General features: G+C 50.0%; 2 protein-coding genes across 2 annotated transcripts in view; one reads left to right on the top strand and one right to left on the bottom strand.

Moving 5' to 3' along the window:
• The window catches only part of LOC144501494 (pre-mRNA splicing regulator USH1G-like), a 42,095-nt gene extending 30,634 nt beyond the window's left edge, over positions 1-11,461 (bottom strand). Inside the window, exon 1 of the mRNA XM_078225283.1 lies at positions 11,289-11,461. Coding sequence (XP_078081409.1) covers positions 11,289-11,452 — 164 coding nt within the window. The 5' untranslated portion in view covers positions 11,453-11,461. The remainder of the gene's footprint in view (positions 1-11,288) is intronic.
• Positions 11,462-14,616: 3,155 nt separating this feature from the next.
• Positions 14,617-26,077, top strand: part of LOC144502028 (proton channel OTOP2-like) — a 71,894-nt gene continuing 60,433 nt past the window's right edge. Inside the window, exon 1 of the mRNA XM_078226042.1 lies at positions 14,617-14,959. Within this exon, the coding sequence (XP_078082168.1) occupies positions 14,617-14,959 (343 nt within the window). The remainder of the gene's footprint in view (positions 14,960-26,077) is intronic.

Genomic DNA, 26,077 nt, shown 5'->3' with positions numbered 1-26,077 from the left:
TTTGGTCAATTCTTCTAGCCTATCTATATCTGTAAAATCTTTATCTCCTCTTCACTGCCTGTTTTCCCACCTACTTTAGTATCATCTGCAAATTTTGCTACGTTACGCTCTGTCCCTGCTTGCAGATCATTTATATAGTAAACAGTTGAGGTCTGAGGACTGACCCCCTGCGGCATCCCTCTAGTTACATTTCACCAGCCAGAGAAGGACCCATTTATCCCGACCCTCTGCTTTCTGTCAAGTCAGCCAATCCTCAATCCAATGCAGTACTCTACTCCCAATCCCCTGTGATCTCACCTTCAGATTCAGTCTTTTATGTGGCACCTTGTCAAAAACCTTCTGGAAGTCTAGATATACCACATCCACAGGTTCCCCACTATCCACCTTGCTAATGGAGGTAAATAAATCTTTTACTTTGCTGAGGGCCTGCTGTAAGTGTGCAGGAAATATCACAGAGAAATGTCCAAATCCTTTCAACAACAAATGGAATAAACCATTCCCTATCAAACAGAAATATAAAACCAGCAACAAATCACCTCATGGCCAAATGTTTAGAGCGTTTCCAGAACATTCTGGTTTCATAGAAATATAGAAACTAGAAGCAGGAATAGACCATTCGGCCTTTTGAGCCTTCACCATTCATTTTGATCATCAAATTCAATATCCTGATTCCCTCCTCCCCCCCCCATATCCCTTGATCCCTTTAGCCCCAAGAGTTATATCTAATTTCTTCTTGAAATCACACAACGTTTTGGCCTCAGCTACTTCCTGTGGTAGTGAATTCCACGCATTCACCACCCTCTGGGTGAAGAAATTTCTCCTCACCCCTTATCCTCAAATAATGACTCCCCCACCATTGGAAACATTCTTTCTGAATCTACCTTGTCTAACCCTGTTAGAATTTTATAAGTTTCTATTTTGCTATGTTACACTCTGTGTGAGCGTAACATAGAGTGATCCCTTCTCACTCTTCTTGGTGAATATAATCCCAACTGTCTTAATCTCTCCTCATATGACAGACCTGCCATTTTAGGAATCAGCCTGATAAACCTTCGCTGTACTCCCTCTATAGCAAGGACATCCTTCCTCAGATAAGGATACCAAAACAGCACACAACACTCCAGGTGTGGCCTCACCAATGCCCTATACAATCGCAGCAAAATATCCCTATCCCTATACTCAAAGTTTCAGTTCTCAATGGGTTAATCATCCAGTAATTAAATAATAAATATAATAAATTTTCCAGTTTGCAGAGTGACTAGGTCTAAATGCACTTCCTGACTCTGATGAGAAATGTGAAGGGTTTAATTAGCTGCAGCCTGTCGCTGGGAAAGCAGAACAATGATAATTCCACCTTAAACTCCATCTGCCAAATGTTGGCCCATTCTCCTCGCCTATCTATATCCATCTGTAGATCTCTATATTCACTTCACTGTCTGCTTTCCCAGCTATTTCAGTATTGCTCTATTTCTGTAGCTGCCAGTTTGAGTGGAGGATTGTTACTAAGTGGCTCAGCGACACCAGGGATGGTGTCCATTCACCGGGAGAAGGGCGCCCACGGTCTGAATAGTGAAATTCAGGTTGGTCCTTGGCTCTGCATGGCCAACCAGAGCAGTGAGGTGTTTACAATGGAGTATTTCCGACCAGCTACTAGAGGGTCACTGACTTCCTGCTCACTTTGGGCTGAGCTTCCTGAGCCACTGTGAGCAGGAAACTCCAAGGTTTGGTGTGGCCAATTCCCAAACTTCCCCAGAGTAATACTGCCCAAGTTATACAATGCTGCCCAACTTACACCAGCCTCCATTCACTTTGGGTGCCAATCAAGCAGGGCTGCTTTTTCTGAGTGGTGTCAAGATTCTAGAGTGTTGTTGGAGCTGAACTCATCCAGGCAAGTGGAGAGTATTCCATCACACTCCTGACTTGTGCCTTGTAGATGGTGGACAGGATTTGGGGAGTCAGGAGGTGAGTTACTCGCTGCAAAAAAAATTTGATTGCAAGGATGTGGGTTCATTAGCCAGGACAGCATTTATTGCCCATCCCTAATTGCCCTAATTCCCAGTTCTGATCTGCTTTGTAGCCACAGTATTCATATGGTTAGTTCAGTTCACTTTCTGGTCAATGGTAACCCCATGATGTTGATTGTGGGGGATTCAATGATGGTAATGCCATTGAATGTCAAGGGGTGATTGTTAGATTCTCTCTTGTTAGAGACGGTCATTTCCTGGCACTTGTGTGGTGCGAATGTTACTTGCTACTTGTCAACCCAAGCCTGGATATTGTCCAAGTCTTGCTGCATTTGGACATCGACCACTTCAATATCTGAGGAGTTGTGAATGGTGCTGAACATTGTACAATCATCAGTGAACATCCCCACTTCTGACCTTATGATGGCAGGTAGGTCATTGATGAAGCAGCTGAAGATTGTTGGGTCGAGGACACTATCCTGAGGGACTCCTGCAGTGATGTCCTGGAACTGAGATGACTAGTGGAATGAGAAGGAATCAGGCCACGGAGGATTGGGAGGATCTAATGGATCAATGGATCACAGGCAATGGGATCTCAGGCTTTTCCACATGGTACACTCCTTGTTACACAATCATGTGTAGATCACATACTGGATTTGATGTACATCCTGACTCCAAACGATTAGACATTTCTCCACACAGAAACTCATATCAGCATCCTGCCTTCCTCTTAACCCTCACAAATCCCACACAAATCAAAGAACAAACAACAGTACAGCACAGGAACAGGCCCTTCGGCCCACCAAGTCTGCGCTGACACATGATGCCTTTCTAAGTTAAAGTCCTTTTGCCTCTAAGCGGTCCGTATCCCTCCTTTCCCTGCCTATCCATGTATCTGTCAAGCTGCCTCTTAAATGTTGCTATTGTATCTGCTTCTATCACCTCCTCTGGCAGTGCATTCCAAGCACTCACAACCCTCTGTGTAAAAAACTTGCCTCTCAAATCTCCTTTAAACTTTCTTCCTTTTACCTTAAACTCATATCCCCTAGTAATTGACATTTCCAGTTTTGGTCTCCTTATTTGAGGAAAGATGTGGTGGCACTGGAGGCAGTTCAGAGGAGGTTCACTAGATTGATTCCAGGTTTGAAGGGGCTGTCATATGAGGAGCGGTTGAGTAGCTTGGGCTTGTACTCGCTGGAGTGCAGAAGAATGAGAGAAGATCTGATTGTGGTATATAAAATGCTAAAGGGAATTGATAAGATGGACATTGAACAGATGTTCCCCTATGTGGGACAGCCTAGGAAAATAAGTCAGAGATATAGGACCTCGCTCATCCTGAAACTGTAAAATCCCGCCCCTCGCTCGCTCCGCTTCCCATGGCAGGCAGAGTGGGAAAATTGTGGCCATAGAGTGAGGAGGTAGGTCCAAAATTGAGGTGAGGAGAAACTGCTTCTCCCAGAGGGTTGTGAATCTGTGGAACTCACTGCCAAGAGGGCAATGGAGGCAGAATCAGTCAACAGATTCGGGTAAGAGATAGCTATGCTTCTGATGAAAAGTGGGATAAAGGGCGATGGGGAGCAGGCAGCAAAGTGGAGTCGAGACTGGATAAGATCAGCCATGTTCCTGTTAAATGGCGGAGTGGGCTCAAAGGGTGAATTGCCCGCTCCCGCTCCGAATTCCTATGTTCCAATGTTCCATTTCACCAGAACGTTATCAAGCAAAGTCTGACTCCAAATCAGAGATATTCGAACACTTGAAAGGGGTGATGTGAAGGAGCATTTAAAAGGAGGAGAGATGGAGAGGAAATTTCAGAGCTTGGGGCTCAGGCAGCCAATGGTGTGCAACATTTATGATCATTTATTTCCAATAGCTTTGAAAAGCTCGTCCAATCCCTGTCAGCAATGGAGAAAGGTCAGAGTGCGATGCTCCCAATTAAACTGTCAGAGCAAATTAACAAGCACACTGGGCAGCTGCTGATGCATTCTCATTCAATCACTGAAGCATGGAAAGTGTCTGATTGTGTCCAGCACCTGGGACTGGAGAGGACTGTCTTCAGCATGACTAATAGCCCTGACTTTAATGAGATAGCAAGTGGGATCAGACAAGCTGTAGATCTTTCACTTAATTAATACGTTGAGCAGAGCAGCTGGTCAGGTCAGGATTGCTTTTTTTAATCCATCCATCTCGTAACGAGAAGCTATTAACCAGCCAGGAGCATGTCAAAGGTTGGTTACTGCCCGGGGCATGGGGTGTACACATCAGAGCAAGTTCCTGAACACGGATAGAGGGTGGTGGCAGCAAGGAGGGAAATAACTGCCTTCCTGTCCAGTGACACTGTCCCAGTAAAATACTGTGAATTATATTCCGAAATCTCCAGTCACTGCAGCAAGGAGGAGTATAGAGGCGGGTGTGATCACCTAGTCTGGGAGATATCATTACAGAATCACAGGATTGTTACAATGCAGAAGGAGGCCATTTGGCCCATTGTGTCTGCACTGGCTCCTCAAATGAGCATCATAACTTAGTGCCATTCCCTTGCCTTTTCCCTGTACCCCTGCACATTGAGCAAGATTTCCTGGTACGTTCGCCCCGAAACCAGAAAATCCCACCCAAGGTCAATGGACCTTTCCATGGCCCTCCCCTCACCCGCTCCGATTCCCGTGGTGGGCAGGACGGTAAAATTCCGGCCTTTGGTTCTATTCAAACCATCATCTGAATGTCTCAATCAACCTGTCTCCACCACACTTCCAGACAGAACATTCCAGACCCCAACCACTCGCTGTGTGAAAAAGTTTTTTCTCACATCACATTTGCTTCCTTTGCAAATGAATTTAAATCTGTGCCCTCTCGTTCTTGATCTTTTTATGCGCAGGAACAGTTTCTCTATCTACTCTGTCCAGCCCCCTCATGATTTTGAACATCTCCATCAAATCTCCTCTTAGCCAATATCCAATATACAAGATGGAAAGAAAGACTTGCATTTATATAGCACCTTTCCCAACCTCAGGGCATTCTAAAGTCTCCTATTGCCAAGTGTCACGTCATAGCAGAGGAATCATGGCAGCCATTTTCAGAACAGCAAGGGCAAAGGTCATGGGACAGAAGCACAGTCGCAGGTTCACTGAGGCAGGGTTGGGGATGGGAGATTTTACAGAGGTGAAGGTAAGCAATCCTCAACAATGGCCTTGCTCACTACTCACCCACTGAAAACCAGCCCACAGTTAAAATTCAAGTGTGCTTTACATTGGTGAGCCATTGGCAAGGCGATTGACTTCTGGCAGGTATGTGATCTTAATCTGCACGTGTAATGCTGGGGTTCTGCCTTGTTACTGCTCCCTCTGTGACACTGACTACAAATCACTGTGAGGGAACGCTTGACTTTGTGTGACAGAGTAACAAGGACACAAGGTCTACCTCAGCCTTTCGACCCATCGAGTCTGCACCAACAACAATCCCACCCAAGCCTTCTGTCAGTAACCCCATGCATTTACCTTAGCTAGTCCCCCTGACACTAAGGAGCAATTTTCCATGACCAGTCCACCTAACCTGCACATCTTTGGGGTGTGGGAGGTAACCAGAGCACCTGGAGGGAACCCACGCACTCGCGGGGAGAATGTGCAAACTCCGCACAGACAGTGACCCAAGGCCAGAATTGGACCCGGGTCCCTGGCACTGTCAGGCAGCAATGCTAACCATTGTGCCACCGTGATACCCATGGTCAAATTGACAATCAACACTCACTGTCCTAGTGGACACTTGAACAGCACTCCTCTTAGACAAGCTGAAGATGTGTAATTCCATGGAAATCAATATCTGGATGCATTTAAAACTGCTCACTAATTCCCTATTTACACTGCTCAGTGATGATTTACATGTTTTTCAGGAATTTCATGAACAAACTAACTTAAAGGGGTTAAAAAAAAATGACCTTCCCCTCAGTGTTTATGAATTTATGGGATAAGGACTGGAACAAAATTATCAAATTTGAAACCTATGAGATTAAAGGGGACCAGTGGCTGTGTGGAAATGAAATTGGTAAACGGACAAAGAGCAGTTAGTGATGGGAGAGACGTAGTGGGGTTCCCCAGGGTTAGCTCTTGTTATAAATGTTATCAGCTGGTGTACAGGGCACAATTTCAAAGTTTGCAGATGACACAAAACTTAGAAATGTCATTAATAAGGAGGAGGATAGAAACAGACTTCAGGACATGGACAGATACATTTTGATGCAGGAAAGTATGAAGTGTTGCATTTTGGTAGGAAGAATGAAGACAAGTGTCTTCTTACAAAGTGTGCAGGAACCGGAAGTTGCAGGAGGTGGTAAGACAAGTTTAGAACACTGTTAAAAACAGCATTTCATGGAATTTGAATTCAATAAAAATCTGTAATTAAAAGTCTAATAGTGACCATGAAACCATTGTCTATTGTTGTAAAAATCCATCTGGTTCATCAATGTCCTTTAGGGAAGGAAATCTGCCATCCTTACCGGTCTGGCTGACATGTGACTCCAGAGCCACAGCAATGTGGTTGACTCTTAACTGCCCTCTGAAATGGCCTAGCAAGACACTCAGTTCAGGGCAATTAGAGATGGGCAATAAATGCTGGAACTTGTCATCGACACCCACTTCCCATAAAAGAATAAATAATAAAAACCTGCAGGGTTCCGCTACAAGGAGAGATTAAACAAACTAGAATTGTATTCTCTGGAATTTAGGAATTCGATCAAATTGCTGAAGAAAAAATATAGAATCATAGCATCCCTACTGTGCAGAAGGAGGCCATTCAGCCCATTTAGTCTGCACTGATTCTCCAATAGAACATGTTATCCCTCCCACCACCCTATCCCCTAACCTGCACATCTTCTGGACACCGAGGAGCAATTTAGCATAGCCAATCCACCTAACTCACACATCTTTGGATGTGTTGAAGCTTTTCATCTTGCACTCATCAGGACAGCTCGCAAGAATACCAATATAAGAGAAAAAGAACAATTTATACTGTATGAAAAGAGACTGCTGATTGGTTGGCATGTAGACTCAGATTGGAAGAGGTGTTGGATGATGCACCAGTTGATGGTTACTGACAGTTAACTGCCAGGCATTGTTTGAAATTTAAACTTGGCAACTTGACCCTGATTGTCAAGGCACTGTCCTGAGGAATGAATCAGCAAATGGCTGTCACTTATTTTGTTTAGCTGAAACAGACGCAATGTGTGTACCTGCCTTGTCTATCTGCAAAGAACGGGGCCCTGGGTATTAATATATGTAGCTTCCCTTATTTAGATAACACTCTGATTCCTCTTTATTGTGTGCAAATGGGATGAATTCACACCTCCCCACCTTAAACTCTAACTCTCATGGATTCTCCCACTCGGTAAATCTTTCAACATCTTTGCAACTTTCTGCACCATCTAAACTATTGACTATGCCATGTAACTTGGTGTCAAAAGCAGAAATAGAAACAGAGAAACATTGAAGATAGAAGCAGGAGGGGGCCATTTGGCCCTTCGACCTACTCATTACAATCATGGCTAATCATCCAGCTCAATAGCTTAATCCTGCTTTCTCCCCATAACCTTTGATCCCATTCACCCCAAGTGCTATATCTAGCCGCCTCTTGAATACATTCAATGTTTTGGTATCAACTACTTCCTGTGGCAATGAATTCCATAGCTCACCACTCTTTGGATGAAGAAATGTCTCCTCACCTCCATCCTAAATGGTCTACTCCAAATCCTCAGACTATGACCCCTAGTTCTGGACTCCCCCACCATTACGAATATCCTCCTTGCATCTCCCCTGTCTAGTCCTGTTAGAATTTTATAAGTCTATATGAGATTCCCATGTCATTCACCTGAACTCCAACAAAAACAATCCTAACCTAGTCAATCTCTCCTCATGCATCAGTCCCACCGTCCCTGGAATCAGCCTGGTAAACCTTCGCTGCACTCCCTCGAGAGCAAGAACATCCTTCCTCAGAAAAGGAGACCAAAACTGCGCACAATATTCTAGGTCTGGCCTTACCTAAGCCCTGTATAATTGCAACAACACATCCCTGCTCCTGTACTCGAAACCTCTTGCAATGAAGGCCAACATGCTATTTGCCTTCTTTACCGCCTGCTGCACCTGCTTGCTTACCTTCAGCGACTGGTGCACAAGGACACCCAGGTCCCGCTCCACACTCCCCTCTCCCAATTTACAGCCATTCAGGTAGTAATCTGCCTTCTTGTTTTTGCTTCCAAAGAGAATAACCTCACATTTATCCAAATTATACTGCATCTGCCATTGATTTGCCCACTCACTCAACCTGTCCAGATCATTCTGAAGGATCACTGCATCCTCGTCACAGTTCACCCTCCCACCCAACTTGGTATCATCTGCAAACTTTGAGATGTTACATTCTGTCCCTTTATCCAAATCATTAATATATATTGTGAATAGCTGGGATCCCACCATCGATCCCTGTGGCACCCCACTAGTTACTGCCTGCAAATTTGAAAAGGACCCATTAATTCCTACTCTTTGTTTCCTCTCTGTGATCCAGTTTTCTATCCATCCCAATCCCATGTGCTTTAATCTTGCATGATAATTTCTTATGTGGGACTTTGCTAAACGCTTCCTGAAAGTCCAAATATACCATATCGACTGGCTCCCCCTTGTCAACTCTACTAGTTACATCTTCAAAGAATTCCAACAGATTTATCAAGCATGATTTCCGTTTCATAAATCCATGCTGACTCTGTCTGATCCTGCCACTGCTTTCTAAAAGCTCCACTATAAAGTCCTTGATAATGGATTTGAGAATTTTCCCCACTACCGACGTTAAGCTTACTGGTCTATAATTCCCTGTTTTCTCTCTCCCTCCCTTTTTGAATATTGGAGTGAAATTAGCTGCCCTCCAATCTGCAGGGACTGTTCTAGAGTCTATAGAATCCTGGAAGATGACCACCAATGCATCCACTATTTCTAGAGCCATTTCATTAAGTACTCTGGGATGTAGATTATCAGGCCCTGGCGATTTATCCGCTGTAAATCACATCAAGTTTCCCAGCACCATTTCTCTACGAATATTGATTTCCCTCCATTCTTCCCTCTCCCTAAATCTTGCATTCTCCAACTCACCACTTTTATGTTCAAGTCATTAATTTGGTGTAAAGCTCAGACCTGGCTTCAGATTCCCCAGGGACACCACTACTACTGTCTGTGGGATTTATATAATAAATATGGATTACAACAGAACTGAAGATTGTCAGGGTATTTCAGTACCATCTTGCCCAGTATTTTCTAAGTACAGCTGAGCCCATTCTGCTCTGTTCTGCTTGAATTATATAATATTTACACTGGCTACTGTTTCTCGGTAATTAGCTGCTGCTTCTCACTTGGTAAATGTACAAAGATTATGTCACAATCATTAATCTTTTAGTGTGAGCCTCTCTGCATCAGGAGACACTGACTATCACTCACACTGGGAGAAAGCGGAGTGTCGAATAATGCTCCAGGATCCTGTACACAGCATGGGGTGACTGCTTCAGTGGCCAGTCTGAGCTGTGTGAGATGCCCCATGTCGGCATTAGTGACCCTCCTCAGTTACAGCTTGGACCCGGGGCCAGGGAAATCAGCTCCTGACCAGAGCTGCTCTTTCCGTTGCTGCTTCTTGTCCAAAACTGTCTCTGTTCTCTTGTGACGGAGGATCTCAGCTTTGTCAAGAATCTTCCTCATACAGAGCAACACCCCACAGCTACCAAACAAATCCCGAGGAGATCTCATGAGACAGTTACAGCCCGGGATCCATTGTACAGCGATCACCACTCCTACCCCCACCCCTCCAGTTCTCTCCTCCTCTCCTGTCCTCCACACCCCTCCGAAGGCACTGGCTGCCCAGTGGGGTTGTGGGGCTCACTGGTGCCAGCCACCATCTGGGCCCTTGCCCTCCACGGGTGCATCCAGGTGAGCAATTGGAGCACAGATGGCATCACAGCCAATGCCAGCCCTATTCTCACCCTCTCTACTAGACACGTTGGCAGGGAGCTTTAGCAACTACACATGTGAAGAGGTTTGAAAGCACCTCATTAAATTTGAACATAAGCTCAGTTGATAAAAGAGCAAGAAAATGTTTCAGGAAACTGCTGCAGGAGAAGGGATGGGAGATTGACTGGAGAAACTGGGAATGTTCTCCTTTATACAGAGAAGGGGAAAGGGAGATTTGGTAGGAAGTGTTTGAAATCATGAAGGGTTTCAATAGAGGGGCGGCACGGTGGCACAAAGGTTAGCACTGCTGCCTCACAGCGCCAGGGACCTGGGTTCAATTCCTGGCTTGGGTCACTGTCCGTGTGGAGTTTGCACGTTCTCTCCATGTCTGCGTGGGTTTCCTCCCACATCCGAAAGACGTGCTGGTTAGGTGCATTGACCATGCTAAATTCTCCCTCAGCGTACCCAAACAGGTGCCGGAGCGTGGCAACTAGGGGATTTTCACAGTAACTTCATTGCAGTGTTAATGTAAGCCTACTTGTGACACGAATAAATAAACTTTAGAGTAAATAGAAAAAACAGTTCCCACTGACAGGAAGGTCAGCAACCAGAGGATACAGAGGGAAGATGGGGAATAGTTTTGCTGTGATCTGGGATGCTTGAAAGAGCAATAGTAACTTTCAAAATGTAATTGGATAAATAAAAATAAAAAGTCGTATTTATATACTGCTTTTCACAATAATTATCAAAGCACCATCCAGCCATGAGTGTGGGTCATTTACTGTCTAAAGCTCTCCTTTCCTAAATCATTGTTGGGATGTAGGAAACACAGGAGTCAAATTGTGCACAGCAAGCTCCCACAGACTGCCATGTGATAATCACCAGATCATCTGCTGTAATGTCGACGGAGAGGCAAATATTGGCTAGAAGTGTGGGGGCAACTAACCTGCCCTTCTGCCAGATAGTCCATGGGGCTTTTACAGCCAGCTGAACAGGCAAGGCTCTCAGTATAAAAACCCATCTGAAATCCAGCCCCTGTGGCAGGGCAGCACTCCCTTACTGTCACCTTAGGGTTGGTGCTGGAGGTTCTGGAGCTTTGTGAGTGAGAGGTCAGAGTGCTTCCTCACCCACAGGGGACAATTCAAATAGCTGCAAAGTAAAAGCCGCTAACATCTTTACAAATGTGGTTACTGATGGAGGGAACAGGTAGTGGGACAATATGAGTTAGAACCTCTGAAAGAGCCAGCACGGGCACAATGGGCCGAATGGTCTGCTGCTGTGTTGCGGGATGAATGTGGGAGGGTTCGATAGGAAGCGAGTGATCAGCCAGTGTCCCGTGGCCTCAATGAGCACTTACCCCCTGCTGACTATGAGTCTGAGTGCTTCCAGATTGCCATGGTAAACTGCCCAGAGAGTGGGGGTCATGCCATCCTCATCAGGGGAGTTCAGCTCCTTCTTGCTGGCCTCTTTTAGCAGGTCCAGGTAACCATCCCGAGCTGCCTTGTGATACTTGTCGCTCATGGCGTTGACTGCAGAGCACTGGGAGACATGGGGAGAGTGTTCACAAAGACAAGCAGCGACAGGGAGCTCTGCCTGTCTATCTGATAGCTGACACACTGATACTGGAGACAGGCAGGCGAACACCATCAGGTCCTAGTGCACCAACCCCCCACACACTCAGCCTGACAACTGCAGCATCCCCTCTGCTAATCCAGCCTTCAAATCCTTCCAAGATTTGAATTAAAGACACGAGTCTAACAATTCAGCCAGAGCTTTCCTTACTGAGTCCAAGCACAATGCGCACTGTCCTGTTTTGGGCTGATTACACCATTGTGAGGTGCATCAAATGTCCTGGAAAGTGAAGAATCATAAATAAATGCATATAGTAGTTATTTACAGTGCGCAAAACATACACAGTACAGGATCTTATCCAAGATTGATACCTTAGCCTGGATCTGGGAGTATTTGATGGGGACAGTGTAGAGGGAGCTTTACTCTGTATCTAACCCCATGCTGTACCTGTCCTGGGAGTGTTTGATGGGGACAGTGTAGAGGGAGCTTTACTCTGTATCTAACCCCGTGCTATACCTGTCCTGGGAGTGTTTGATGGGGATATTGTAGAGGAAGCTTTACTCTGTATCTAACCCCATGCTGTATCTGTCCTGGGAGTGTTTGATGGGGACAGTGTAGAGAGAGCTTTACTCTGTATCTAACCGCGTGCTGTACCTGTCCTGGGAGTGTTTGATGGGGACAGTGTAGAGGGAGCTTTACTCTGTATCTAACCCCGTGCTGTATCTGTCCTGGGAGTGTTTGATGGGCATTATGTGGAGATGCCGGCGTTGGACTGGGGTGAACACAGTAAGAGTTTTAACAACACCAGGTTAAAGTCCAACAGGTTTATTTGGTAGCAAATACCATTAACTTTTGGAGCGCTGCTCCTTCGTCAGATGGAGTGGAAATGTGCTCTCAAACAGGGCACAGACACAAAATCAAGTTACAGAATACTGATTAGAATGCGAATCCCTACAGCCAACCAGATCTTAAAGATACAGACAATGTGAGTGGAGGGAGCATTAAGCATAGGTTAAAGAGATGTGTATTGTCTCCAGACAGGATAGCCTGCAAGTCCAGGAGGCAAGCTGTGGGGGTTACTGATAATGTGACATAAATCCAACATCCCGGTTTAGGCCGTCCTCATGTGTGCGGAACTTGGCGATCGGTTTCTGCTCAGCGACTCTGCGCTGTCGTGTGACGTGAAGGCCGCCTTGGAGAACGCTTACCTGAAGATCAGAGGCTGAATGCCCATGACCGCTGAAGTGCTCCCCCACAGGAAGAGAACAGTCTTGCCTGGTGATTGTCGAGCGGTGTTCATTCATCCATTGTCGTAGCGTCTGCATGGTTTCCCCAATGTACCATGCCTCGGTGGACAGTGTAGAGGGAGCTTTACTCTGTATCTAACCCCGTGCTGTACCTGTCCTGGAAGTGTTTGATGGGGACAGTGTAAAGGGAGTTTTACTTTGTATCTAACCCCATGCTGTACCTGTCCTGGGACTGTTCGACGCGGATAGTGTAGAGGAAGCTTTACTCTGTATCTAACCCCGTGCTGTACCTGTTCTGGGAGTGTTTGATTTTGACAGAAATTGTTGGTGATTTGTAATATTATTGTGAATGTGTGAATTTACATTATAATAACTCTGTCAGTACAGATCATGTTACAGCATTGTGGATGTACCTACACCACATGGACTGCAGTGGTTCAAGAATACAGCTCACCACCACCTTCTCAAGGCAATTACTGATGGGCAATAAATGCTGGCCCAGCCAGTGAAACCCACATCCTGTGAATGAACAAAAGAAACCCAGCTGAAAATGATGAGGAACCAGGATCATTTGTTAAAAATCTCTCATCTTGAACATCATGTTTATCAGGAACTCAGATTGGGAATGGGACTGTAATATATTGTCTTTATAAATCACTCTTCAGTGTTGTAACATTTCCAAACTTCTCACGGCCCTAATAGTTTAGGTCCCATCAAATGGTTGATGTTTGAGTGAAGTTTATAGAGTTGTCCCTCTGACTGACAGGGGATTGGTAGATTAACCTGTGCCAGTCTCCACATTCTCATGGTTCAGCCCGACATAAATACCCTGCTGATTCAGACCCAACAGAGACTCTCACACAAAGAAAACGCGTGCTCATCTCCTGCAGGCTCTCCTGGGTAAGTCACTCAGTCTGAGTGATCACAATAGTGATTTCAGATTAGAATCTGTTGCAGCAGTGCCATTGAGAGTAAATTGAGAAATCTGGTGCCAATGCATTGGGGGATAAGGTAGGAATATGCTGGGGCTAAGGTGGGAATGCATTGGTGGATATGTTGGGAATGCACGGGGATATGGTGAGAATGCATTGGGGATATGGTGGGAATGCATTGGGGATATGGTGGGAATGCATTAGGATATAAGATGGTAATACATTGGGATATAAGGTGGGAATGCATTGGGATATAAAGTGAGAATGCATTGGGGCTAAGGTGGGAATGTGCTGGGGCTAAGGTGGGAATGCATTGGTGGATATGGTGGGAATGCATTGGGATATAAGATGGTAATGCATTGGGGATATAAAGTGAGAACGCATTGGGGCTAAGGTGGTAATGCATTGGGATATAAAGTGGGAATGCACTGGGGATATGGTGGGAATGCATTGGGAGCCTTGAGGGGCAGGAAGTTTTGGGAGAATGTGAGGAAAAGCTTTTTTACCCGGAGGGTGGTGATGGTCTGGAATGCGCTGCCTGGGAGGGTGGTAGAGGCAGGTTGTCTCACACCCTTTAAAAAGGACCTGAATGAGCACTTGGCACATCATAACATTCAAAGCTATGGGCCAAGAGCTGGCAGATGGGATTAGGTGGGAGGTCTGGTGTTTCTAATGTGTCGATGCAGACTCGATGGGCTGAAGGGCCTCTTCTGCACTGTATGATTCTATGATTCTATATTGGTAATGCACTGGGGATACGTTGGGATTGCACTGGGGGGTATAGTTTTTAAAGAATGGGTTCACCCAAAGCACAAAGTAAGTTTCCCCTGGTGAGGGTGCTGCTGAGATGATGATAGTGGATTAGGATTAGTTTACCCTTTTGCTGGTGTTGAACATTTTGTTTTGTTCATTAATAAATCCAAAACAGCCCAGGATGGCAGAGGAAGTGAACGAGGCAGTGATACCACACATGGAGAATGAGTGGAGACTGGGCAATCTCCCAGCATCAGCACTAACCCAGCAAGTCCAGACCCACACTGGAGGAAGCCAGCTGCTGGCTGGCCTGCTGGCCATCAATGCTTTCTTCCTGGGTACAGCTCTCATCTGTGGAGGGGCTTTCAGTGATGTGGCAGTGGGCCAGGATGAGGTCCTGATATCTCTCACTGTTATGATGGTGCTAACTATCGGATGGATGTGGTTCTATGTTTCCCGCACCGCTCGACAGAAGCATGCTATTCTCTACAAGGATTCCCAGGCTGGACCTGTGTGGCTGAGAGGTATTGTTATCATTCTAGTTGATGCTATAACTAGACTGAAAGATCCCAGAATAGGACTCTGATCAAAAGATTGTTACCTTTAGTTTCATAAAATAAATGTGAAGGAACAGGGTCACAGGACTGCTAATTAGTTTTAACTATAAGAAAATCATATTTATCAAACGTGAAAAAATTGGATTATAAACAATACTCCTTTAGTTGCTCCTTAGCTTAACAAATATACACAGATTTTAAGATGAACATGGATTACAATGTATATTGTAAACTACAATGGACTCATTAACACACAAAGTCCCAATTAAATGCACAAGACGATGATGGTCAAATACACTCTCCACTGTGAACACCCAAGTGAATGTTTGCGGATACCCCCCAGATGATTGTTACCTGGGAGTTTCCAAACTTCTCTCCCAAAGACACAATTTCAAATCCTCTCTCATAACAATGCATTTCCTTCGCAGTTTGTATTACACACTGCATCCCATTCACACACTCTGCCCCCCGTTCTCACATACACTGACCCCCAATTCACACACACTGCACCCCATTCACACACACTGCACCCCAGTCACACACACTGCCCCCCACTTCACACACACTGCCCCCATTCACACACACCCCCCCCCCATTCACACACACTGCACCCCATTCACACACACTGCCCCCCAATTCACACACACACACCCCATTCACACACTGCCCCCCAATTCACACACACTGCACCCCATTCACACACACACACCCCATTCACACACACTGCCCCCCATTCACACACACTGCCACCCATTCACACACACTGCCCCCCATTCACACACACACTGCCCCCCAATTCACACACACTGCACCCCATTCACACACACACACCCCATTCACAGACACTGCACCCCACACACACTGCACCCCATTCACACACACACACCGCATTGACACACACTGTGCCCCATTCACACACACACACCCCATTCACACACACACACACCGCCCCCATTCACACACACTGCACCCCACACACACTGCCCCCCATTCACACACACACACCCCATTAACACACACTGCACCCCATTCACACACACTGCACCCCAGTCACACACACTGCCCCCCACTTCACACACACTGCCCCCATTCACACACACACCCCCCATTCACACACACTGCACCCTATTCACACACACTGCCCCCCAATTCACACACACACACCCCATTCACACACTGCCCCCCATTTCACACACACTGCACCCCATTCACACACACACACCCCATTCACACACTGCCCCCCAATTCACACACACTGCACCCCATTCACACACACACACCCCATTCACACACACTGCCCCCCATTCACACACACACTGCCCCCCAATTCACACACACTGCACCCCATTCACACACACACACCCCATTCACAGACACTGCACCCCACACACACTGCACCCCATTCACACACACACACCGCATTGACACACACTGTGCCCCATTCACACACACACACCCCATTCACACACACACACACCGCCCCCATTCACACACACTGCACCCCACACACACTGCCCCCCATACACACTGCCCCCCATTCACACACACACACCCCATTAACACACACTGCCGACCACTCACACACACTGCCGACCACTCACACACACTGCCGCCCACTCACACACACTGCACCCCATTCACACACACTGCCCCCCATTCACACACACTGCCCCCATTCACACACACTGCACTTCAATCACACACACTCCTCCATTCACACACACCCCCTATTCTCACACACAGCACTTCAATCACACACACTGCACCCCATTCACACACACTGCACCCCATTCACACACACTGCACCCCATTCACACACACACACCCCATTCACACACACCCCCCCATTCACACACACACACCCCATTCACACACACACACACCCCATTCACACACACACACACCCCATTCACACCCACTGCCCCCATTCACACACACTGCACCCCACACACACTGCACCCCATTCACACACACACCCCCCATTCACACACACACACCCCATTCACACACACTGCCCCCATTCACACACACACTGCCGCCCATTCACACACACTGCCGCCCATTCACACACACTGCACCCCATTCACACACACTGTCCCCATTCACACACACTGTCCCCATTCACACACACTGTCCCCATTCACACACACTGCCTCCATTCACACACACTGCCTCCATTCACACACACTGCACCCCATTAACACACACTGCACCCCATTCACACACACTGCATCCATTCACACAGACTGCCTCCATTCACACACACTGCCCCCATTCACACACACTGCACCCCATTCACACACACTGCACCCCATTTACACACACTGCCCCATTCACACACACTGCCTCCATTCACACACACTACCCCATTCACACACACTGCCGCCATTCACACACAGTGCACCCCTTCACACAGACTGTGCCCATTCACATACACTGCACCCATTCACACACACTGCCCCCATTCACACACACTGCACCCCATTCACACACACTGCACCCCATTCACACACACTGTCCCCATTCACACACACTCCCCCATTCAAACACACTGCAGTTCAATCACACACACTGTCCCCATTCACACACACTGTCCCCATTCACACACACTGCAGTTCAATCACACACACTGTCCCCATTCACACACACTGTCCCCATTCACACACACTGTCCCCATTCACACACACTCCTCCATTCACACACACTCCCCCATTCACACACACTGCCCCCATTCACACACACTGTCCCCATTCACACACACTGCATTTCATTCACACACACTGTCCCCATTCACACACACTGCCTCCATTCACACACACTGCCTCCATTCACACACACTGCCTCCATTCACACACACTGCCTCCATTCACACACACTGCACCCCATTCACACACACTGTCCCCATTCACACACACTGCCCCCATTCACACACACTGCCTCCATTCACACACACTGCCCCCATTCACACACACTGCCTCCATTCGCACACACTGCCCCCATTCACACACACTGTCCCCATTCACACACACTGTCCCCATTCACACACACTGTCCCCATTCACACACACTGTCCCCATTCACACACACTGTGCCCATTCACATGCACTCCTCCATTCACACACACACTCCCCCATTCACACACACTGCCCCCATTCACACACACACACACCCCATTCACACACACTTCCCCATTCACACACACTGCCCCCATTCACACACACTCCTCCATTCACACACACTCCCCCATTCACACACACTGCCCCCATTCACACACACCCCATTCACACACACTGCACTTCAATCACACACACTGCCCCCATTCACGCACGCTACACCCCATTCACACACACATCCCCCATTCACACACACTGCACCCCACACACACTGCACCCCATTCACACACACCCCCCCATTCACACACACACCCCCATTCACACACACTACACCCCACACACACTGCACCCCATTCACACACACCCCCCCATTCACACACACACGCCCCCATTCACACACATTGCACCCCACACATACTGCACCCCACACACACTGCACCCCATTCACACACACTCCCCCATTCACACACACTGCACCCCACACACACTGCACCCATTCACACACACTCCCCCATTCACACTCACTGCACCCCACACACACTGCCCCCATTCACACACACTGCACCCCATTCACACACACTGCACCCCATTCACATACACTGCACCCAACACACACTGCCTCCATTCACACACACTGCACCCCATTCACACACACTGCACCCCATTCACACACACTGCACCCCACACACGCTGCCTCCATTCACACACACTGCCTCCATTCACACACCCACTCCCCCATTCACACACACTGTCCCCATTCACTCACACTGCACCCCACACACACTGCACCCCATTCACACACACTGCCCCCATTCACACACACACCCCCATTCACACACACTGCCCCCCAATTCACACACACTGCACCCCATTCACACACACTCTCCCCCATTCACACACACTGCACCCCACACACACTGCACCCCACACACACTGCACCCCACACACACTGCACCCCGCACACACAGCACCCCATTCACACACACTCCCCCATTCATACACACTCCCCCATTCACACACACACCCCATTCATACACACTGCCCCCAATTCACACACACTGCACCACATTCACACACACTGCCCCCCAATTCACACACACTGCACCCCACACACACTGCACCCCACACACACTGCACCCCACACACACTGCAGCCCATTCACACACACTCCCCCATTCACACACACATCCCCCATTCACACACACTGCACCCCACACACACACCACCCCATTCACACACACACCCCCTTTCACACACACACCCCCATTCACACACACTGCACCCCACACACACTGCACCCCATTCACACACACACCCCCATTCACACTCACACTCCCCCATTCACACACACTGCACCCCACACACACTGCAGCCCATTCACACACACACCCCCATTCACACTCACACTCCCCCATTCACACACACTGCGCCCCACACACACTGCACCCCACACACACTGCACCCCACACACACTGCACCCATTCACACACACTGCACCCCCCACACACTGCACCCCCCACACACTGCACCCCACACACACTGCACCCATTCACACACACTCCCCCATTCACACACACTCCCCATTCACACACACTGCACCCCACACAAACGGCCCCCATTCACACACACTGCACCCCATTCACACACACTGCACCCATTCACACACACTGTACCCCATTCACACACACACCCTCCATTCACACACACTGCACCCCACACACACTGCCTCCATTCACACACACTGCACCCCATTCACACACACTGCACCCCATTCACACACACAACCCCCTTCACACACACTGCACCCCACACACACTGCACCCCATTCACACACACTGCACCCCCCACACACTGCACCCCACACACACTGCACCCATTCACACACACTCCCCCGTTCACACACACTCCCCCATTCACACACACTGCACCCCACACAAACTGCCCCCATTCACACACACTGCACCCCATTCACACACACTGCACCCATTCACACACACTGTACCCCATTCACACACACACACTCCATTCACACACACTGCACCCCACACACATTGCACCCCATTCACACACACTGCCTCCATTCACACACACTGCCTCCATTCACACACACTGCACCCCATTCACACACACCCCCCCCATTCACACACACCCCCCCCATTCACACACACTGCACCCCACACACACTGCACCCCATTCACACACACGCCCCCATTCACACACACGCCCCCATTCACACACACATCCCCCATTCACACACACTGCACCCCACACACACTGCACCCCATTCACACACACACCTGCATTCACACACACTGCACCCCACACACACTGCAGCCCACACACACTGCCCCCATTCACACACACTCCCCCATTCACACACACTGCACCCCACACACACTGCCCCCATTCACACACACTGCACCCCATTCACACACACTGCACCCATTCACACACACTGTACCCCATTCACACACACACACCCTCCATTCACACACACTGCACCCCACACACACTGCACCCCATTCACACACACGGCCCCCATTCACACACACTGCACCCCACACACACTGCAGCCCACACACACTGCACCCCATACACACTGCACCCCACACACACTGCACCCCACACACACTGCACCCCACACACTTTGCACCCCACACACACTGCACCCCATTCACACACACTCCCCCATTCACACACACTGCACCCCACACACACTGCACCCCACACACACTGCACCCCACACACACTGCACCCATTCACACACACTGCACCCCACACACACTGCCCCCATTCACACACACTGCAGCCCATTCACACACACTGCCCCCATTCACACACACTGCACCCCACACACACTGCACCCCACACACACTGCACCCCACACACACTGCAGCCCACACACACTGCACCCCACACCCACTGCACCCCACACACACTGCACCCCATTCACACACACTCCCCCATTCACACACACTGCACCCCACACACACTGCACCCCACACACACTGCACCCATTCACACACACTCCCCCATTCACACACACTGCCCCCCACACACACTGCCCCCATTCACACACACTGCACCCCATTCACACACACTGCACCCATTCACACACACTGTACCCCATTCACACACACACCCTCCATTCACACACGCTGCACCCCACACACACTGTACCCCATTCACACACACTGCACCCCACACACACTGCACCCCATTCACACACACTGCCTCCATTCACACACACTGCACCCCATTCACACAACCCCCCACCATTCACACACACAGCACCCCACACACACTGCACCCCATTCACACACTGCACCCCACACACACTGCACCCCATTCACACACACTCCCCAATTCACACACACTGCACCCCATTCACACACACTGCACCCATTCACACACACTGTACCCCATTCACACACACCCCCCCCATTCACACACACTGCACCCCACACACACTGCACCCCATTCACACACACGCCCCCATTCACACACACGCCCCCATTCACACACACATCCCCCATTCACACACACTGCACCCCACACACACTGCACCCCATTCACACACACACCTGCATTCACACACACTGCACCCCACACACACACTGCACCCCACACACACTGCAGCCCACACACACTGCCCCCATTCACACACACTCCCCCATTCACACACACTGCACCGCACACACACTGCCCCCATTCACACACACTGCACCCCATTCACACACACTGCACCCATTCACACACACTGTACCCCATTCACACAAACACACCCTCCATTCACACACACTGCACCCCACACACACTGCACCCCATTCACACACACTGCCCCCATTCACACACACTGCACCCCACACACACTGCAGCCCACACACACTGCACCCCATACACACTGCACCCCACACACACTGCACCCCACACACACTGCACCCCACACACACTGCACCCCACACACACTGCACCCCACACACATTGCACCGCACACACACTGCACCCCATTCACACACACTCCCCCATTCACACACACTGCACCCCACACACACTGCACCCCACACACACTGCACCCATTCACACACACTGCACCCCATTCACACACACTGCAGCCCATTCACACACACTGCCCCCATTCACACACACTGCAGCCCATTCACACACACTGCCCCCATTCACACACACTGCACCCCACACACACTGCAGCCCACACACACTGCAGCCCACACACACTGCAGCCCACACACACTGCACCCCACACACACTGCACCCCACACACACTGCAGCCCACACACACTGCACCCCATTCACACACACTCCCCCATTCACACACACTGCACCCCACACACACTGCACCCCACACACACTGCACCCATTCACACACACTCCCCCATTCACACACACTGCCCCCCACACACACTGCCCCCATTCACACACACTGCACCCCATTCACACACACTGCACCCATTCACACACACTGTACCCCATTCACACACACACCCTCCATTCACACACACTGCACCCCACACACACTGTACCCCATTCACACACACACACCCTCCATTCACACACACTGCACCCCACACACACTGCACCCCATTCACACACACTGCACCCCACACACACTGCCTCCATTCACACACACTGCACCCCATTCACACACACTGCACCCCATTCACACACACAACCCCCTTCACACACACTGCACCCCACACACACTGCACCCCATTCACACACACTGCACCCCCCACACACTGCACCCCACACACACTGCACCCATTCACACACACTCCCCCGTTCACACACACTCCCCCATTCACACACACTGCACCCCACACAAACTGCCCCCATTCACACACACTGCACCCCATTCACACACACTGCACCCATTCACACACACTGTACCCCATTCACACACACACACTCCATTCACACACACTGCACCCCACACACATTGCACCCCATTCACACACACTGCACCCCACACACACTGCCTCCATTCACACACACTGCACCCCATTCACACACACCCCCCCCATTCACACACACCCCCCCCATTCACACACACTGCACCCCACACACACTGCACCCCATTCACACACACGCCCCCATTCACACACACGCCCCCATTCACACACACATCCCCCATTCACACACACTGCACCCCACACACACTGCACCCCATTCACACACACACCTGCATTCACACACACTGCACCCCACACACACTGCAGCCCACACACACTGCCCCCATTCACACACACTCCCCCATTCACACACACTGCACCCCACACACACTGCCCCCATTCACACACACTGCACCCCATTCACACACACTGCACCCATTCACACACACTGTACCCCATTCACACACACACACCCTCCATTCACACACACTGCACCCCACACACACTGCACCCCATTCACACACACTGCCCCCATTCACACACACTGCACCCCACACACACTGCAGCCCACACACACTGCACCCCACACACACTGCACCCCACACACACTGCACCCCACACACACTGCACCCCACACACTTTGCACCCCACACACACTGCACCCCATTCACACACACTCCCCCATTCACACACACTGCACCCCACACACACTGCACCCCACACACACTGCCCCCATTCACACACACTGCAGCCCATTCACACACACTGCCCCCATTCACACACACTGCACCCCACACACACTGCACCCCACACACACTGCAGCCCACACACACTGCACCCCACACACACTGCACCCCACACACACTGCACCCCATTCACACACACTCCCCCATTCACACACACTGCACCCCACACACACTGCACCCCACACACACTGCACCCATTCACACACACTCCCCCATTCACACACACTGCCCCCCACACACACTGCCCCCATTCACACACACTGCACCCCATTCACACACACTGCACCCATTCACACACACTGTACCCCATTCACACACACACCCTCCATTCACACACGCTGCACCCCACACACACTGTACCCCATTCACACACACTGCACCCCACACACACTGCACCCCATTCACACACACTGCCTCCATTCACACACACTGCACCCCATTCACACAACCCCCCACCATTCACACACACAGCACCCCACACACACTGCACCCCATTCACACACTGCACCCCACACACACTGCACCCCATTCACACACACTCCCCAATTCACACACACTGCACCCCATTCACACACACTGCACCCATTCACACACACTGTACCCCATTCACACACACCCCCCCCATTCACACACACTGCACCCCACACACACTGCACCCCATTCACACACACGCCCCCATTCACACACACGCCCCCATTCACACACACATCCCCCATTCACACACACTGCACCCCACACACACTGCACCCCATTCACACACACACCTGCATTCACACACACTGCACCCCACACACACACTGCACCCCACACACACTGCAGCCCACACACACTGCCCCCATTCACACACACTCCCCCATTCACACACACTGCACCGCACACACACTGCCCCCATTCACACACACTGCACCCCATTCACACACACTGCACCCATTCACACACACTGTACCCCATTCACACAAACACACCCTCCATTCACACACACTGCACCCCACACACACTGCACCCCATTCACACACACTGCCCCCATTCACACACACTGCACCCCACACACACTGCAGCCCACACACACTGCACCCCATACACACTGCACCCCACACACACTGCACCCCACACACACTGCACCCCACACACACTGCACCCCACACACACTGCACCCCACACACACTGCACCCCACACACATTGCACCGCACACACAGTGCACCCCATTCACACACACTCCCCCATTCACACACACTGCACCCCACACACACTGCACCCCACACACACTGCACCCATTCACACACACTGCACCCCATTCACACACACTGCAGCCCATTCACACACACTGCCCCCATTCACACACACTGCAGCCCATTCACACACACTGCCCCCATTCACACACACTGCACCCCACACACACTGCAGCCCACACACACTGCAGCCCACACACACTGCAGCCCACACACACTGCAGCCCACACACACTGCAGCCCACACACACTGCACCCCACACACACTGCACCCCACACACACTGCAGCCCACACACACTGCACCCCATTCACACACACTCCCCCATTCACACACACTGCACCCCACACACACTGCACCCCACACACACTGCACCCATTCACACACACTCCCCCATTCACACACACTGCCCCCCACACACACTGCCCCCATTCACACACACTGCACCCCATTCACACACACTGCACCCATTCACACACACTGTACCCCATTCACACACACACCCTCCATTCACACACACTGCACCCCACACACACTGTACCCCATTCACACACACACACCCTCCATTCACACACACTGCACCCCACACACACTGCACCCCATTCACACACACTGCACCCCATTTACATACACTGCACCCAACACACACTGCGTCCATTCACACACACTGCACCCCATTCACACACACTGCACCCCATTCACACACACTGCACCCCATTCACACACACTGCACCCCACACACGCTGCCTCCATTCACACACACTGCCTCCATTCACACACCCACTCCCCCATTCACACACACTGTCCCCATTCACTCACACTGCACCCCACACACACTGCACCCCATTCACACACACTGCCCCCATTCACACACACACCCCCATTCACACACACTGCCCCCCAATTCACACACACTGCACCCCATTCACACACACTCTCCCCCATTCACACACACTGCACCCCACACACACTGCACCCCACACACACTGCACCCCACACACACTGCACCCCACACCCACTGCACCCCATTCACACACACTCCCCCATTCGTACACACTCCCCCATTCACACACACACCCCATTCACACA

The sequence above is a fragment of the Mustelus asterias genome, chromosome 12 (assembly GCF_964213995.1).
Source record: "Mustelus asterias chromosome 12, sMusAst1.hap1.1, whole genome shotgun sequence".
Classification (NCBI taxonomy): Eukaryota; Metazoa; Chordata; class Chondrichthyes; order Carcharhiniformes; family Triakidae; genus Mustelus; species Mustelus asterias.
The sequence above is the reverse complement of the archived record's forward strand: the minus strand, read 5'-3'. Positions and strand labels throughout refer to the sequence as shown.